The sequence below is a fragment of the Platalea leucorodia genome, assembly GCF_965183815.1.
Source record: "Platalea leucorodia genome assembly, chromosome: 23".
NCBI lineage: Eukaryota > Metazoa > Chordata > Aves > Pelecaniformes > Threskiornithidae > Platalea > Platalea leucorodia.
In genome coordinates this window covers 3,292,552-3,311,125 of record NC_138845.1, presented here as the reverse complement: position 1 = coordinate 3,311,125, position 18,574 = coordinate 3,292,552, and the positions used below count along the sequence as shown (strand labels likewise).

General features: G+C 45.7%; 1 protein-coding gene across 1 annotated transcript; it reads right to left on the bottom strand.

The window, feature by feature from the left end:
• Positions 1-7,032: 7,032 nt before the first annotated feature.
• LOC309600246 (keratin, type II cytoskeletal 4-like) lies at positions 7,033-12,524 on the bottom strand (the record flags this gene model as incomplete). Its single annotated transcript, XM_082332384.1, has 9 exons — positions 7,033-7,511; positions 8,029-8,057; positions 8,359-8,579; positions 8,858-8,983; positions 9,089-9,253; positions 9,857-9,952; positions 10,640-10,700; positions 11,026-11,240; positions 12,066-12,524. 9 exons carry the CDS (start codon positions 12,522-12,524, stop codon positions 7,033-7,035), a joined length of 1,851 nt encoding a protein of 616 aa, XP_082188510.1.
• Positions 12,525-18,574: the final 6,050 nt, after the last annotated feature.

Below are 18,574 nucleotides of genomic sequence, written 5' to 3'. Positions count from 1 at the left end.
TTGTACAAAATAGCCCATTTCAAGCAAGCTAGCAGAGATCCTGTTTAACACCCTGTCCTAGGTCAACATCTGGGCTCCTCCAGAGCTGGGGGTGGCACTTGTGCGATGGTATTCAGTAGCTGATGCGTCCTTCGTTTATGGCCCGAAGCCTTGATGTCTGCTCTGAGCTCTGTTCAGTGTTGGGGTTTCTGCCGGTGCCCATCTGCCATCGGTTGTCCATTTTCACAGTGATGGTGGTGTTGCAAAGCTTGTGCCTAAAGGTTGAAAAAAAGTTGCAGTCCGGAGCGATTCCCCCTCATTTGCATCACTTTTGGGGAAACACAGAACTAATTGTATAATGAGAGTCTTCATCCTGCAGCTAAAATCTGACCTGGAGTGATTCATCGTTGGAATATACCAAGCCTCCTTTAATCCTGAAAAAGGATAAATCCACCTACTGAACTGGACCATGGCCAACGAGCATTGGGTATAGACAGAGGATTCCCCACGCGGGTAACACCTGAACCCTGAAGAATATCAGTGACGTTTTTGTTCCCATATGCAACTGGCACATAAGCCCTATTAGTAGATTTGTCAGATAAGTAGACGATCCAGCTCCGAAACCCAACTCTGCTTGCACTAAACTGGGCTGTGCTAAAGATGAGGGTGTTTCCAGGAAAAAAACCATAACCTGCATTTCCCTGCGGACAGAAAGGGAGGAATTGCTACCTCTTCAAACACACATCTCAGCAATTCCAGCTCCTGCCTCAACAAATCTGCCCTGCCCCATGGCTGTCATGGCATGGCGTGCACCGTCCAGCTCCTTGGGAGCTGATGCAGGACCAGCTGCAAGCAGACACTCAACTAGCCAGTTGGTTTGCATGGCTGGTTTGGGTTTGGGCTCCCTTCATTTATTCTAAGCAGACTTGCAGATCATGTTGTCTGCGGTTAGGAGTTTCCTCGAGCCACCTCAATGACACAAGCCTAGAAAAAGTGGAGAAGGAAAGTTAAATCTGCCGGTGTTTTGAGAAGAGTAGACCTCCTGAAAAGGTTTTATTGATGTAGAAGGGAAACTCTGAAATCCTGACCAAAGGCAGGAAAAAACTCTTGGGGGCAGCCAGGTCAGAATTTACCCAGATGTTTGGCTTGGCCACCAAACAGAAAGGTCCAAAATTCACTTTGTTCTGGTGCAGCTGAGTTGAAGCATCCAAAGAAGACTGATGGTTTTCCATTAAAATCACCTTAAAAGGAAAGAAGTTTTATTAAACAGAGGTGAGAAAGAGCCAGCACGATCCTATATTGCTTGTACCCAAGGAGGTGGAGAATCCTCCACCCACAAGCTGAGCCTGGTCCACAAGCCCAGAATATCTTGCTCCTACCCTGATCCATCCCTTTTCAAGTGAGATCTCTGACTAAAAGCTTCCTTCTCCCTCCCGTTAGTAATGTTGACCACATCACAAGAAACAGCTTGCTTTTGAATATAATGTGGATTGTGGAGCCGTCTGGCTGCAAGGAATGAGTGTTCGCAAGAGGAACTAATTACTGGCTAATTTCTTACCTGTATTTATCCACAATCTGCTTTGTGGCAGGCTCTTTGGGTATCGTTTGTTCCCACCTGCCGTGCAAAGTGTCTATCCGCTTCCTCGGGCTGCAGATGCAGGGCTGAAAATACAGCCTGGGATTTCCCATCTGTGCAGCCACAAGACACCGCGCTTGGCTGCCTACCCGGTGTGCTAGAGGTAATGATAATACAGTAATGATTCCAGTAAATGGCGTGTTCATTAAAGAACAGAAAGCAACGTATCAGGAAGACGGCTAGGCAATCTCATTTGGTCCAGGGGTCAGAAAGGGGAAATGAAACCACTGTGCTTTCTGGGTGCTGGATACGTAGCTTGAAAATTGGATATCTGAAGGAAAAAAAAAAAAAAAAAAAAAAAGGGCAAATGATACCTGATAATGATTCCCTGAGTAATGGTAAAAAAATGCAATAAATCTACATCTGCTTTGTCAGACCACAAAAATGCAACTTCTGTCCTCCAGGAAATTCTGACCTAGTAAACTTTTTTTTTTAACGCCTAGGATAAAAAACTGAAATTAAACAATTTGATTTATTTTTTTTTTTAAGTGGGATATTCCAAACCATATCTTTCTGATGTGGCTGGGGACTTCCCAGTTTGGCTCTGTAAGGAAATCACTGCAGAATAAAGCAAAATTCCTTCTCCTACCTTATCAGCAAGTAGGCAGATTTGCTCCTGAGATTTCTTTATCTATGTACTTCCTAGTCCCAGATGATTTAGCCCCAGAGCTGTACCATTCCTGGGAGCTTTCATCTATGCTGATGCTTTGGCTGTTTTCACTGCTTGCAGAATGAGTGGGCCCAGGATCACCATCACCATAATTCAACCTGCAAGCTCCTCTGCTGCTATAAACTCCGGACCTTCTGCACTCACTGGGGTTCCTGCAATCTCTGAGATCTCTAAAGCCAAATCTATGGTACGTACTTGCACGTCTTGTGCCACCCTCGCTGAATCCTGTGTGTGGTCCATCACCAAGGTCTCCATAGATTTGCACAGAGACCAAAGGGGATTCTTGTTCCAGCAAACCTGTTCAGATTTCTTGCTGTTGCTACTGATTCAAAGGCTGGATGAGTCTGAGGCCTTTTTAGCTCAGAAGCAGCAGAAAAGACAAAAGCAAAGATCCATTGTCCAATGCTAGACTGCCGAGGTTGCATCCTTAGCTCGTTCCAGGTCGGGAGAGAAGAAAAAAGCACCTTCCCTGCAGGGAAGGGGCAGAGCAGGAAGGGAAAGAGCCCGTCTAGTGGCAGACTTTGAAAATATCCCTTATGTTGGGCATGGTTGGATGAGACAAACGTCTTTGAGCCTGCATGGTTTTGTTTGGCTAGTGGTAATTGGTATCTGCTTTTGACATGAAAAAACATTATAGTAACTATCACACACACAGAGAATAATGAGCAAGTAAAAAAGCTTAAATGGCAATCTTGGCTCGGAGAACGCTTCCTTGTTTAATGTGTTCCACTCGAGTTAATTACCAGTTCAAATATTTACTGTGAAGTGTGTTCTTTGAGTTGATTGCTGTGGTTGTGCCATCTCTTCTGCCTCATACTGCAGGGACACGCTGTGGAGATGACTTTCGTGGAGATGACTTTCTCTCTGTTCCTGTAAGAGTCCCGCCTCTTCCTCCTCTTCCCGCATTCTTGTCTTGGTGTATTTAGTGCCGAGAGATGCTTTAGGAGAAGGTGAGTCACCCTTTCTAGTCTATAAATTAAGTGAGTAGGTCAGTGTGATAAGGCTGTCTTTTTGGAAGATGAATTTGTGGCAGAAGCATTCCACCCTGGACAGGATGGTTGAAATGGAAAATGCTGGATATAAAGGGTGGTGACATATTTGCAGGAGGTTGCCTGACACAGGCGTACAATCACCCCTGTCTTCGTACTGCTCTTTTTGCAACACACCCAAGACATGCTTGGGTTTCGGAGGGGGCACCCTCCGAGTTGCCCATCTGTCCCCGTGGGTGATGGGGGAGACCTGGACCATGCACCTAGCCTCCATGGCTTTGCTTCTTCCCACTTTCTTCTTCATCTCCTTGACCACGGTAGGCTTTGGCTTGGAGCGCTTGTATTGGACAGCCAAAACATCAAAACTAAAACATTTCGTAGAATAAAATTTCTGGAATGGTATTTTTAAATTATTAGTATTTTTTTACTAAAAGAACTGAATGAAACATTTCTCAATTATCAAAAGGTTTTCTCTGGTTATTTTTAACTGACAGAAAATCCAGTTCCCCAGCTTAAAACAACTGTTTGTTTAAGATAATTGCTATTAGAAAGAAGAGCAAAAAAATAGTCAACAATCCTCAAGATTAAAAAAAAAAAAAAAATGTAGGAAGGAAAAATAGCAATCACTTATCAGGAAATGTTCCTGATCTTGTAATACAAGCTTTAATGAATAGTTTGAAAACCATTTGAGATGAACCTTTTCCTTTTGCTACTGTGACAAAACCTTAAGAGCTAGCCCATTCAGCTGTAGCCATAGAGACAAATAAATGCAGCCTTCATTTTCCTCCTTGGTTTGCTAAAATTATAGCTAAGAATATTTGGGTGTTGGCTCAAACATGAGGAGGGAAGGAGCTGCCCTTGTTTTGGAAGAGGTAGTATCATCTTCCTTTCTTCTCTCTATTATTCAGTCCACTAAAAGATAATTATTCTCCCACTGAAATTAGGCAGTCGCCTACTGCTTCCTCGGTTGGGATGGGAGAAGTCACCCTTGCTAATGTTAGGAAGCTATTTTAGACTCCTGTCTGCAGTTCATCCCCGAAGCAAGAGAATGAGGCACCGCAACCGACAGCCCAGGCTTGTGTCTTCTCTTATCTGGGGACACCTCGGTGTCCCGACTCTAATGATCAGGAGGGGAAAGCTCTGGAAAACCTAGGGCTTGCTGGGCTTTCACCCCTTCGAGGCTGGGAACGTCACGCAAAGCCAGTTCCTGTTTCACCGGGCCACGGAGGGAGAGCAAGCGATGGGAAGACCAACTGGTCGAGTCAACCAGCAGCAGCTGGCGAGGACTAACCCCAGGTCCCAAAGCTGTGGCTTTCTCCACCTCCTCTTTCCCAAGCAACTGTCTTTTTTAACAACAGCAAAAACCTTATGAAAAGTGGCCTCTGAAACAAAGCCAAGCCGAGTCGTTCCGGCTATGGATTGCAAAGGGATGGCCATGCTTCCTCATAGCCACAAGGAAGACCCAAACTTGGAGCTACGGTGGTTCCTGGACAGTCATCCTGTGCACACCGCCTGGCTGTGGCCCAGAGTGACGTCTTGAAACCGTACAGGGAATCGGTGACGTTCAGGCAATTAACTGGAGCTGCCTAATGGCTCAGCAGGGACTCCAGGCATCGGGCTCGCCTTCTTTCCAAATTACATTTGCAAGTGGTGAATGCATTAAGCTCAGATGCAAAATTACCCACCTAGATGGGCTCCATCTCATCTAATTGTAGCCACTTAAAAGTTAGATAAACTGCTGAACTGGGTTTCCTCATTTGAGAGAGGGGCTCGAGTGCAGGACTGTCTACCTCACCTCACCGGAGTCTGACACACAGATGGTCAAAGTTAGATGAGACAGTTTCTACTCTTAGCATAGAAATTACATCTCATGCCCTTCCCCAAAGGTGTTTATCTTCTTCCTTTTGTCAGTCTTTAATATTCACTTTTCTTAGGTTGCAATTAGAGTTTTGCCCTCTGAGAGCGGGGAGATTAGTGGTGCCGTGTGACCTGTAATTCTTCATGTGCTGGAGACAGGGAGAAATTCACTCTGATAACAGCGTCTGCAAATCCAGCGGATGACAGGCAGGGTGTATTTGTCTGAGTGCATGCAGGCGTCTCGCAGGGTGATGTCTCCATTTGCGCTAATATCCCTGCCCCAGGCTGCCTGCAAAGCCGGGAGAGGTCTAATTGATGCAGTGAGTAGAGTCGAGAGCTTGATGCATTTGGTGCTAAATTAGACGCCTGTGTTTGGTCAGATGAATCAACCCATGGAAATGTTGGTTTCTTGATGTGAAATGAGCCCCCAGAAACCAGCTCACATGTTGAGCTCTACATGGGAAACTTCAAAACTAAGGCAAAGTCGATCCCACCTCGTTATGACCATGAGATCCCATAACTTATCCCTTTGCCTTTTAAGTCATGCAGGGTAAATGTCACACTTCATCAGCCTTAATGTCACTGAAGCAAAGGTTTTTATGTCTGAAATACATATGACTCCGGCAGAACACGGCCCTGATCACAAGCCCGTTGAGCCCAGAAGGTCAGCGTTAGCGTCTATCTTCATTCAACTGCTGTGACATGGAAGGGCCACACAAATAGGTTGTTCTGAGGTTGCAGCGACAAATGAAGCTACAGGCTGGCAAACTTGTCGTAGAGGACATCTTACAGTGCTTAAAACTATTTTGGGGGCTTCTGGCAATCTTTGACATCAGTTGTTACTTGCGCTATAAAATATCTTATAGGTGGTGCGATATAAGGAGGTAAATCAAACAGAATAAACCCCATCGGACTCTCCCGGCATCTGAGTCCCACCATGCTCCAAACTGCCTAAAGAGAACCAAAAGATCTGTTTGGTCCTTTCTTCCCCCCATAGACTGTGAGAGAGCCCTTCTTCACCCATTTTTTAATTTCTTTAAATACCGTCTATGGAAAAATTCGGAGACAAACCATGTACTTTCAATGCAGTTTATTGAAGGCGCAGTGAAAAGCTGGGAAGTTTGAGCGGTCAATGAAAGAAGCTCTGGTTATGTGAGTACAAGATGTCAACTCAGAAGATTTACGCACCAATAACTTCCCTTGGCATTTTGGGGGTGGGGACGGGGGGGGGGAGCTCTTCTAAAAATCAGCACGCTTTGAACTAGCCATCCCTAACATGCAGAAGCAAATGAAAGTACTACGTATTCATCTGTAAGCAAATTCCACAAAAAGCCTATGGCTGCAGTGTAACTAGCAGGTGTTTTGAAGGCTGAAATTGCCTTGTTTAAAATTTAAGCTCAAATTTGCAGCTCAGGGTTTCTTCTTTGACAAAAAGAAAAGGGGGGGGGGGAGCGTGCTCTTTGCAGTGCCTCCTGGGAAAGTTAAATCATCACTCTCTTTTCTGAAATGCTTTGGGAAGAGCTGGAAGAAAAAGAGGTGTCTTGTAAGGAAGAACATTGTTGATGAATCTGCTCGTTATGGGAAAAGCCAGAGAGAGAAGGCAGTGCAACAAGCAAACCCTTAAAGCTGTGATAATCTAGACAGTATAAACTCAGAGAAATAATACTGTGTTGAGCACCTACTGGAGAAGCTTGCTAGATGTGTCTTTAGGGTTGGGGACTCTGAAAACATAACTTGGTGGGGTATATAACTGATGCTAATAAATGTGGGAATGGGCTTGGTGACCAATGTTGCTACTAGTGGACAGAGAAACTATCCTGCATCATCTCAGTTGGAGGAACTGCGCATCTGAGCGTTGCCCTCCGACGCTGCTGGCTGTGCCACCTCCCCAGCTGATGGCCCTACGGAACAACGCACGGGTCTCTGACAACCCCGTAGTTCCCCACCATGCCGTTGTTGCACGCCACAACTTCAGGGCTGTTTGCAACGACAACGGGAGAGCCCCCCAGCTGCCTGATGACGCAGCCTTGGTTCCCGAAGCTGACCACCCCACCAGCTTGGCAAGCCCCCATCCTAGCATTCAAGCCCCCGTTTCCCGTGCTGATGACGGTGCGGGCTGGGTACCCCCCACTCCGGGAGCTGAATCCTCCATTTTTGCAGCTGACCCCTCCGGCTTGGCAATACACCTCTGGGACACACTGCTTGGCCACCGAGCTAATGACTCTCTTGGGGTGGATCCCAGCACTCCGGGAGCTGAATGCTCCAGTCTGGGAGCTGTGTCGTCCGGACCGTCTCCCCAGGGAGCTGTAGCCACACACAGCCCCGTTTGCAGCCAGCATCGCGCAGTCATCGGCGATATTGTAGCCACTGCTGACCACAGCTGCAAGACAGCCCACAGGATTAATTATTTACAGAGGAAAACTGGAAGAGTCTCACAAGGCAAGTTGTTTCATGAGTGACAGAACCGACCAAACCTGATTTCCTCTAGATTTGTCCAACGTATCTGAGCCCCTGCTCCTTCCAACTCCTCCCCCATGTCCCAGCACATCCCCTCACAGATCCTCCCAGTTCCCACACTGCTCATCTGGCTGGTGGCGTATTCTTTCCCAGGTTCAATGCACACCGGTGCATTGCTTGGCAGGTTCACCAGGACAACTCACTGTTGCCTCCAAGAGCAGAAAAGGGTCACGAATTCGACCTACCCCCCTCCATCCAAAAGCTGATTTTTTTAAAATTCAGAGGTATTTGAGATTTCTGGGACTAAACCTTCAACATCAGCCTGGGCTGAAATGGAAAAGGGAGGCAGAGGGAGATGGGGCAGACAAATAATGCTACTCCATAAACCACCTTTCCTAAAATGAGAAACCCTCACGGTTGAAAATCTTCAGGCTACTTACACACGCTCACCGGGTTCCCCACACATATCCTGTTAGGGGAGAGAAGAGAAATGCACGTTATCCTGTTAACCAGTTGCACGCACATCTAGAAACCTGACGTTACTCATAACTTCCAGCCATATATCCAGCCCACTTAATCCCTTGTTGTAACACGTCTGACTATCCCTAGGACAGGAACTGTTTTTGCTGGCATAAGGGTGGCCTGTATGGCCTCCAGCCCCACTTTCCATGAGCCTGGAAGGATCCTGGAGCTGCAAAACTCACTTGGGAGCTGGAATCATTCTGGCCTCTGATATAGAGGAGAAAAGGGACAAGGTCTCTGTCACCCACCTGTTCTCTTCACCCTCCAGGAGAGTCTTATATGTTGCAATCTCAATATCCAGGGCCAGTTTGACATTCAGCAGCTCCTGGTAGTCCCGCAGCATGCAAGCCAGCTCATCCTTGGCCTTCTGGAGGGCATTCTGCAGCTCAACGTGCTTCTCCCGAGCATCTTTCAGGGCACAATCCCCACGCTGCTCAACATCACAAATGGAGGTTTGCAGGCAGGAGACCTGTCAGAGGGGAGGATAACAGTGCAGGTGTCTTCAAGGCTTTGTTTCCTAATTCCTGGGCATTCTGGTTTTGGAGTAATCCACTGTTCCAATTGGAAACAGATTAAAAAAACACCAGTGTCCCTTCTCTCTACCCACTTTTCAACTATACACTTGCCAACTACAGCCTAGAGCAGGTCTTAAGTCTACTAAAGGCCAATGCGTCATCTTCCCCCATATCTGAGCTGTACTCCAAGATATTGCCCTTTCTGGAAACATCGCCTCTGGGCCTCTCCTACCTGCTTCTTCACATTCTCCAGTTCGCACTGCAGCTTCTGTATCATCCGAGTTAGCTCCGAAATCTCGCATTTGTTGCTTTGCAGATCATCGCAATACTTGCCTCTCTTATCCTGAAGCTCCTGAAACTGGAACCAAGAAACAACACAATCGTCTTTTTTTGACCTGCAGCCTGTTAGCCAGGTTGTTTTTGACCTGCAGCCAGGCAGACACCTAGCTTGCTTCTTACTCACCCTGGTTTGGTAGAAAGCATCGACTTCTTCTTTGCTCTTCTGAGCTATTTCTTGGTACCAGCATTCAACATTCTTGATGATGCTTTCCATGTCCAGGTCTCGGTTGTTGTCCATTTTCACGATGACCGAAGTGTCGCATAGCTGGCGATCTACCTGAGCCCGTTCCTACAAGTTGGGGAACGGCTTAGTCAGCTGTTAGCAATTCACAGACTTTGTAGTGAAGGAAGGGTTGGGACAAAGAGCCACACTGCTCAGCTGGTGGATATAACAAGTCAAGAAATGTCCCTCAGGTTGGCTCAGCAGAAAATCCTCCTTGCTGGATGAGTTGCCACATGTCAGCTGCTGACCTACATGCTGACCTGCAGCAATTCTGCCCACATCAAGGGCAAGGAATTTGAGTGACTTAACCCTTGGTATCCTGTCATCTTCAGCTGCTTCACTGATGTTAATGACAGGATGAAGCTGGGAGCTTCTTTAGCTCTAATCAGACAACTGCAATCCGGAGGAACTAGACCGATGCATCTCTTCTCTCAGGGGCAGAGTTAGGACATAGCCAATTCATACCTGGAGCTGCATTAAGAAAGGGGGAACCACCCTATTTCCAGCATAATCATGTTAATATTATATCAACCTTGTACTTCCATGCTTTCAAGTATTCAGGACTTGGAATGAGACATGTCCAAGAGGGGTTTCAAGCTGTAGAAATTTGGAGCACCTGAAGGATGAGACAGCACCACCAAACTCCTGGGACGGACCAGAGAAACTCACCTCCTCAAACACGCATTTCAACAACTCCAACTGCCTTCTTAACAGATCCACCTTCACCTCCAGCTCTTCCTTATTCAAAAAGATACAGTCTGCATCCTGAAAGAGAGGAGACACGTTCCAGCCCAATCTCGCTGAAAACATTGGATATACACAGAAGTATAATAAAATACACACAGAAGACACAGGCAGTGCCAATAAAACAGAAACCTGTTTCAACAAGATTTCAAGAGCAGAAAGGTGTGAGAGGGTGAGTCAAGATGCCCTGGTGTCTCCTAAAGGAAAACAAAACCATTCCAATGTGACTTACAGGGATTAGTTTATTTATTACTTAGGACGTAGCTGCAAACTCAGAATTGACTAATGAGTATTTAAACATAATTTTTTAATATTGTCCAAATGATTTCTGCTTTTCTGATGTCCAAGTATAAAGGATGTGAAGAGACGGACAGAAAATAACCGGCGTCTTAGACACCGGGTATTCCAGTGTGACCTCTCCCACTCTGTCCCCCTTCTACAAATACACCCTCCCGTCACGCTTCAAGAATGTGCTTGGGGTAACAAAAGTATTGCTGTAGTGCTGATGATGTCAGCTTTGAGGATACATTATTTTACTTTCGACTTGCATTTGCCTCTTTTTCTGACCCTGTGCCTCTTCACAGGACTCCGTCCCGCTCATTATAACACTTTTGCCAGGTATTTGCTAATAATACACTATTTCAGCCAAGCTTTACACCAAATAAACCTATTATAGGTATAATGATTCATGTATTTTGAGCTTCTCACCTTTTTGAGTGCCACAAACTCATTCTCCACGGTTGTACGCCTGTTGATTTCCTCTTCATATCTGTTGGAAAAGGAGAAGAAAAGGGCTGAGCCAAGCAGTACTATCAGACACGCAGACATTAACCGTCGGGTATAAATAACAACCTTTGCTTGCTCACAGACTGCCACCAGGCACTGTAAGATCAGTGTCTGGAGACCGAACATTAGACCATCCCAAGATCAGAAGCTTCTTCATGAACAACATTAACAATGCAAAGAGCTTGCAAGTGAGACAGAAGAATGTGACATCCCCAAAAGGGATGTGCCACATGTCTGGGAGATGTTGCCTGGGATGAACCAGAGGAGAAGTGAAATGCAATGGCTAGAGGAGACCTGAAGGTCCTTACTTGCACTTGAACTCCTCCACCAGCTGGCTTGTGGCACACTCTTCGCTGCCCAGTTTTTGCTTTTCGCATAGCAAGCAGTCCAGGCGCTTCCGCAGGTCGCAGATGTAATTCTCAAAGTACAGTTCAAGGTTTTTCCCTTTCTTTGGTAGGACGTATTGCTGCAGGAGGCCCCACTTGGTCTCCAGCACTTTGTTCTGCTGCTCCAGGAATCGGACCTGCAGGCCAAAAAATAGCAATTCTTCAAATAAAGGGATGACACCTGGTTTAACTGTCTGCTCTCATTGTGAAACTGCAAGTGGAAGAATAGGATTTTTGGGAAGTGAGAGGTGATGTGCCATGATGAAGATGAAATTATCTGCCCTTATTTAGAAATCTAAAAGTCACGTCTAAATTATTTAGAAATCTAAATGTCACCTGTGTAAATCTGCCTTTCTCACCAATGAATAGAAATAAAGCTCCTCTGGATGGTGCCTCTGATGAATTTTAGGATGAGATTGAGTCCCCAGAGGGTGGAACCTGTTTGTCTCTGTTTTTTCTACAAAGGGAGCCTAAGGTGACAGCTCAGACTTAGATATCTAATGCTTAGGTGCCTGAATCAAGATTAACCTCCTTTACCTTCAGGAATGTTTTTGGAACAGTTGATATATTTAAAGACAAAGGCGGGGAAAGGGTCTAATGCAGGACAGCAGGATGAGCCCTTCAGGGCTGTAACTTCCAGCTGAGCTAAAACAAGGCTGCAATCAGAAATCCAGCCTTGAACTGAGACCGTCCAGAGCGGAGACACCTGCAAGAAAGTCCAGTGCTACCGTGGCCGTGATGCAAACACCATCAAATCCTAGGACTGGTACATGGCTGAAATGAGTCCTTCCCCAATAGTGAAGATCTCGCTCTGAACCAACATGGCTCTGCGGGAATCTGGACCTTTGCATGGACCCGGCTCAGTGATTCATGGCATGAGCTGGACTGGGGCTTTAGAGGAGGTTGGTTGTGGTTTATTTTTCTCAAAAAGAAGTGCAAGTACAGAGCAGATTTGCACTCACCTTGTCGATGAAGCAGGCAAATTGGGTGTTGAGGGTCTTGATCTGTTCCTTCTCCTGACAGCGTATTTCATGTTCCAGCGGGTCGATCCCAACACAGAGGGGCTTCAGAAGCCGTTCATCGATGCAGATACCTTGGATGCCATCAGCCTTGCGATCGGGGTAACCTCTCACAATGCTATATCCCCTGGGGCCACAAAGACCAACCCTTCCTCCAACATTACCGAAGCCTACACCGCCAAAGCCGAACTCTCCAAAACATCCAGTACCACAGACCCCGTTCACATAGGAAATTCTCCTGTTTCCACCCAGGTTGCAGACGCTCCTGCTGCTATAGGCACCAGCTCCGCATCGGACAGGTTGGCAGGCAGAGGCAGCGTAGCTTCGACCACAAATCTCTGAAGCCGAACTGAAGCCTCTTCGTCCCAGGACAGATCTCACCGTAGGTGCCTGTCTGCTCATCGTGGCTTATTTGAAGGTGGAATATGAAAGTTTAGGGGAAGCTCTTCTGCAGGAGAGGAACAGAGATCCCGCTGAAGTGACACAGTGATGCTACCCCTTATATACATTTGGGAAGCTGGCCTTGATAGGATCAGGATATTAATTTAAAGTGCTTAAGGGTTTGGTTTGCCTGGCAGCAATAAGTGCTGCTCAAAATGCAAAACAGCCCAGCAAATACTAACTACTGAGGAAATAAAAAGGAATCTAAAAGTGCTCTGTTTGCAAGTTGGCTTAGAATATATTACGGTTTGAAGTGTTCCCCTAACTTACACTAATTATAGTTTAGCAAACATTTTTGAAGAAACTCTTTGTGATTTGTTTGCAGTGTGTCGCTTGGGGTTTTGTGTCTCATAGGTTTTTGTGTGTGATGGCATGTTTTGCAGACTTGCACTTTGTGGGGGTAATTTCACAATCTCTCCTTTTTTCTCTCACCAGGCTTGGTTTGGGTGCGGAAAAGTAACCAAAAGAAAAAAGAAAGTCAACCATGGAAAAACACTGTGGAAGTTGTGTTGTGACAGATGGATCATTTCTGTGCCTGAAACACCAGCAAATTCACCGAGTTATGGGTCTGGATTCATATGCAAGGACTCAAAATGCCCCCCAAAACCGTTCCCATGCAACATCTCACACGGACCTCTTACCACATGAACCACCACCAAACCAGAGCAGGTTGCATCCAGGAACTGAGGCGTATTTCAGTTTTCTTACTAGGTTTATGTTCTGTGCAGGCAGCGACATTTTCACTTGAGTACTGCTGCAAATTCTTAACCTGAAGTCCATTTGACACAGTTGAATCTTTGGCCCTCGCTATACCGGAGCTCCCACCAAGCTGGATGTCAGAGACCTTTTTGACTCATCTTCTGGTAGTCTCTACAGGGAACAAAAAAGGAACAGTAGCACATTTCAGCCTGGTGAGATCCACTTCATTCAAGAAGCAGCCGCTAAAATTTGGGGTGAGTTTGTCAGACACATCCTTGACATTCAGTGGAGATATACCTCCAAGAGAGAGACAACAGCCCCTGGGTCCGTGCTTAGGGGAACTGGGGTGATTCACTCTCTGCAGGCGCTGGTCTTTCTCCATCAACAGAGCAAGTCTTAATGAGTAGATTAGACTGGACACCAGAGATGGCTTTGACTCACATTGGCAAGATGAATCTCTCTCGCTCTGTCCTCATCACCAGCCCAAGGAGGTGAGACAGTGAACCTAGCTGCCAACCATCTCAGGGCCTTCTCCAAACTGACGTTTGGAAAGTCAGAACAATAGGGCTCTTTCAGCTCTTTGAGAGTAAAATGTTTGGGAGAAAAAGAGACATTATAGTGCAAATAACTAAATGCCCTCAGCCCTTCCTAACTGAAGGGGAGCCACGCTTGGAGAAGTCTGCCTGTTATACATACAACATGATGGTATCTGGAGACACCCCATAGCTGTGTTCCCTCATCCTCATTAACCCCCTCCGAAAACATTTTCCAAGAGTTAGGATCAGGTGGTGCAAATCATAAAAACAATGTTAAACCTCCTTAAGACATTAAACCTTCTAATATCAAGTTCTTAAAAAGAACACATGCACACCAAAACCATAGGACGTGACTGCAGCACCGAGGTTCACGAGGCTATTAATTGAACGTGTAATTGCAACTTATGTGAGTTTGAGGGGCTGGTGGTATAAATTAGTTGCCTAAGCTGATACTTTTGCCCTATACAAATGGGATAATTCAAGATATTTACAGCATGACTTTCAGATTACACCTTTGTTTATAGTGTTTTAGTTCATACCGGGTTGCCAGCACAATTGGCAATATCAGTTAAAACAAATATACAAGCTAAAGCTTGTAGCTTCCCAGATCCTTTAAGTTCTAAACAAAGATTTATCAGAAGGAAAATGCGTATTTGAATCCAAAGAAGAGTACAAAAGCCAATTGTTACGAGCTCTATATAGGAAAACTTGGACCAGAAGTCAGACTGAAGGCTGCTGTGCCACTGCTCCCTTTCTGCACCCCATTATACACGGCGGCTGTGTGGGAGACACCTGGAACGTCTCATAGACTGCAATTAAACCTCTAGGAACCAACCGTGCTGCAGCAGCCCCAGTTCCAAAACGCCTCACCAGAGCCACTGGCTTCCTGAGAGGTAAGAGATTTTGGGCATAAGTTGCCCAGTATTGGGTAAAATTTCTGTGTTAGCCAAATCCCTGTTGTTGCTCCTGAATCCCAGGGAGAAGGCAGCTATGCAGAAGGCTCACTTAATGTCTTCTAGGTCTTTCCAAGGAACAACGAGAGTTTTGCCTGTTGGTGCCTGAGATCTCAGGAATCAACAATTTGTTATTGTGAGTATGGACATGGGAAATGGGAGGGTACTCTGAAGCAAAAATTACATCTTTTTGACTCAAAAAAAAGGAGGGGAAGGACTGAGGAAGCAAAAAAGGAAAATATTTTGGTGAGGGGTTGAATGAGTCATTTTGACAACTTGCAATCTCTCCCTTTGTCAGCATTCTTCTCCCTGAATGTGCTGCTGAAAATGGAATTCATTACAAGAACATGTGAAGTTCACTAATTTGTTTGTTGCCTCTGGAGATGAATCCGAACTAGCTCTTAAAGTATGTTTTATGCGATAGTCTCAAAGAGCCATGCTCCATCTCTGTAATTATCCATAGCCATAGAAAACTCATTGCACTCAGATGGGACAATGGCAATAACCTACCTGTGCTAACAGCATTTGATAGATGTAAGATTGGGTCATAACCTGTATTTTTATATACACAGTTTCATGGACTGCATAGGCTCTTGTCCATGTCATTCACGAGCTGTTAAAGAATTGATTTGATTAGTGCGGCCTCATTCCCTTGTATCCTAAAGCCAAAGTTGTCCAAGGGAATTCAATTTGGTAATGTATTTTTTCCTCTCATTAGCCTACATCTGCTCTATGTTAGAAGTCAAGGCTGGGATTTTCAAAGGATGTCCCTCATGAAATTCATCAAACACTGCGCCTGGGTGCACCTTCCTCCCTACTTCAGCCATCAAACTAGCCATGTATTCTAATTTCATCTTTGAGACTCCATCTATGGTTAATGGAAAGAGATAGGCATCTCCAGACGGTGAGTCATCGCACCCTAAAATAGGCAGCTAAGTCAGGTGGGAGGAATCCACCTCTGGAGGTACTTGCCTCTCTTCTTACTGACTACCAGAGGCAGTCTAGACAACCAGACAACTAGACCAGGCGCCCCACTTCTGGACGGTTAAAGTTAGGTGAAATTAGTCCCACCCTTTGGGCGCCAAATTTCTTTAGCACCTTTGAAGTCTTAATGAGAGTACACAACATCACATGCTCTCTAGATTTGCTCAGTTCCTGATGCATGCATATATCATATCTCCGTGCGGTGATTAGCGCCTGTAAAGCTGAGCCTTGCAACAAAGCAAAGGATTGTTTTGATGTTTTTCATGTTGATGTCTTCCTCCCACAGAATTGCACATTGGAAATGAATGTGGGCTGTATGGGAATCCAGGCCCCTGAATGGGATGGCATCACGCTGCCTGTTAAAGCAAAAAGATTAGGAAAGGGAAAAAAATACTGCAGCTGTTATTAGGTTACAGCAACTTCCCTATAAACCCACAGGAGCTCTTATCCCTTCCCGTTGAAGCTGTTTTCTTGGGCAGAAGAGAGTCTCTGAGCCATACAGAAGGAATCGCCCATGGAAGCTGGGTCAGGTCCTCCTGGGAAGCATATTCAGCCGGCAGGAGATAAACTCTTCCTTGTGTTAGGCTAAAGCCCCAGTGCCCAAGCCCACGTTTGATTTGATTTGGGCAGCTTTGCGATGTACTGCTGAACGGCTGAGGAAACGCCTGCCTGATTCATGGAGCGCTGATGTTCAGAGAGGCTGGTCACAGGTTTAAAGTAAAGCACTTGCTAAATTAACCTAGCAGATCTGGAAATGATGGTGGGGGGGAGTCTGGAGGTGAGAAAGCAACACTAATTCTATGTCATTTCCCTGAGTTATTCTTCTCTTGCATAAAAAGCAACAGGATCGTCTATTTTCAGTGGGAACACCGTAACATTTGTGAGATACTTAAACCCCTCTTAATGAATATTTATGGCTGCTCGATTGTTCTTTTCTTGTCAAATCTTTCTTGTGGTTTTCTTCATTAAAGATTGTGACTGTTTTGTGCTCCTCGTATTTGATTGGGAAATAGCTTCCTATCGCAGGAGAACGATGAGGGGGCGAGAAAGCTCTTCCAGTTCTGAATCATGATAATTGCTTCGGATAGGAAAGACCTTCCCTCTGGATTCCCCCTTTTGTAAAACATATATCTCTCCAGCTTGCCTCTACATGGTTCATTTCTTTGTTCCGCTCATTGGCTTTCATCAGTTTAATGGCAAAACACTTCAGTCCTTTGTAGTTGATTTATGTTCCTAATTTATTGGCTTCTTTTTTTAATCTGCTCAAATCTCTAAAGTTGTAGGATTTCTAAAGTGATCCTGAAAAAGGCAACGAAGCACATTCCTCAGTTTTTTCCTATAATGAGCCTATTGCAGCCGATTTTGAAGAGGTATAAACTGTGCTTTATCATCACACCTCTGTGGTAGACACGCTATAAAAATGCAAAGAGACTGAGATGACTTCTCTATGAATCTTAAAACACCCATCGAATAGCATTGGGTAGCAGCCAAATTTGGTACAAATCAGCATGAATAAGCCGACTTTAAAAGGCTTCCATAATTTACACCAGCCAAAGACTGGATCTATATGACACTCTCTGGGCAACCCTGCCATCTCTGCTTAATTGTTAAGACTTCTAATCAGCAGATACGTCTTGTCCCATTGAGGAATAGGGCATTTCTGTATTCTTGGGAAATACTAAAAACCAAGTGGCAACACATTCGTTCTCCATGCACTTTACTGGAAAAAGAGCAAAAACTTTAAAGGTCTTGAGTCATCGAGACAGAAGTGAGGGTGCTGTAATTTATGCATACGTCAGGACACTAAGCAAGGAAGCTAACAGGAGTACAAGCGACGTAATTACTCTTTGCTGACTACAGAAGGTGAAATGTGCTTTTTTTGAATTGAGATTTCCTTTATGACTTGCCTGCCTGCATATGGATGACCAAACTGCTCCAAGACAGCAAACAAAGGACATCACTGGAGTCCTGCCCCTCCTCTCCATGACCCCATGTGCCTCACCACTACAACTCCACTGACTTGCCTAAAGTTATGTCAGATAGACTTTGATGAAATGGTGAGTCCTAGAGAGCTCATTTCCAGAAACACTTCCCCGAGCACTCTAGGGAAAGGATTCTGAATTAACTATCATACCTTCTTTCATAGATAGGCTTAATCAGAAAAAAAAGAAGGCAGGCATTGAGTGATTATAAGGTAAGTGCCCCAACACAACCACCAGCCTTTTACAGAAGCAGCAGAAATCAAAAGGAGTATGTTTTAAGTGTCCCTTTTTTGATGTGATCCCAGTTGGAGTTTCTCTGATGTGGTTTCATGATGCTGCAACGGGCTTGTACCCAGTGTGCCTCTTCCTCGTGTGTAAGGTGGAGTTGAGGATATTTTTACCACTGAAAGTGGAACAGGGCTTTCATTTTTCTACTTTACGTGTTATGTCCTGGTTGTCCTGACTCTACAGCTGAAGTTTAGATCCAGGTGTTCCTGGGGCATGTGGAGGTCCAGTTGCCCACACATCCCTTGTGTTTCCCATGCTCTTTGCAGCTCTGCGGCTCTCTCCACACCCCGCTGCAGTCCTACTGCAGCGTCCACCAGTGCCCAGAGGGGCTGAGCTCTGGGACGAATGGCCCCCACCTCCGGCCCTAAATTCTTCACTCCTAGGGATGCAGCTGGGAGCACCAGGGATACGCTGCCTGCCTACAGAGCAGGCAGCACTTCTGGAGGTGAATCCCCTGTGGCAGGCACCAGTGTCTTCGGGTAGGGATGCTCTACCAGTGCTACAGGAGGACCTGCATCTTCTGGACTGTCTACCAGATCCACATCCTAGGTCGGCTTCGCAGCCAGAGG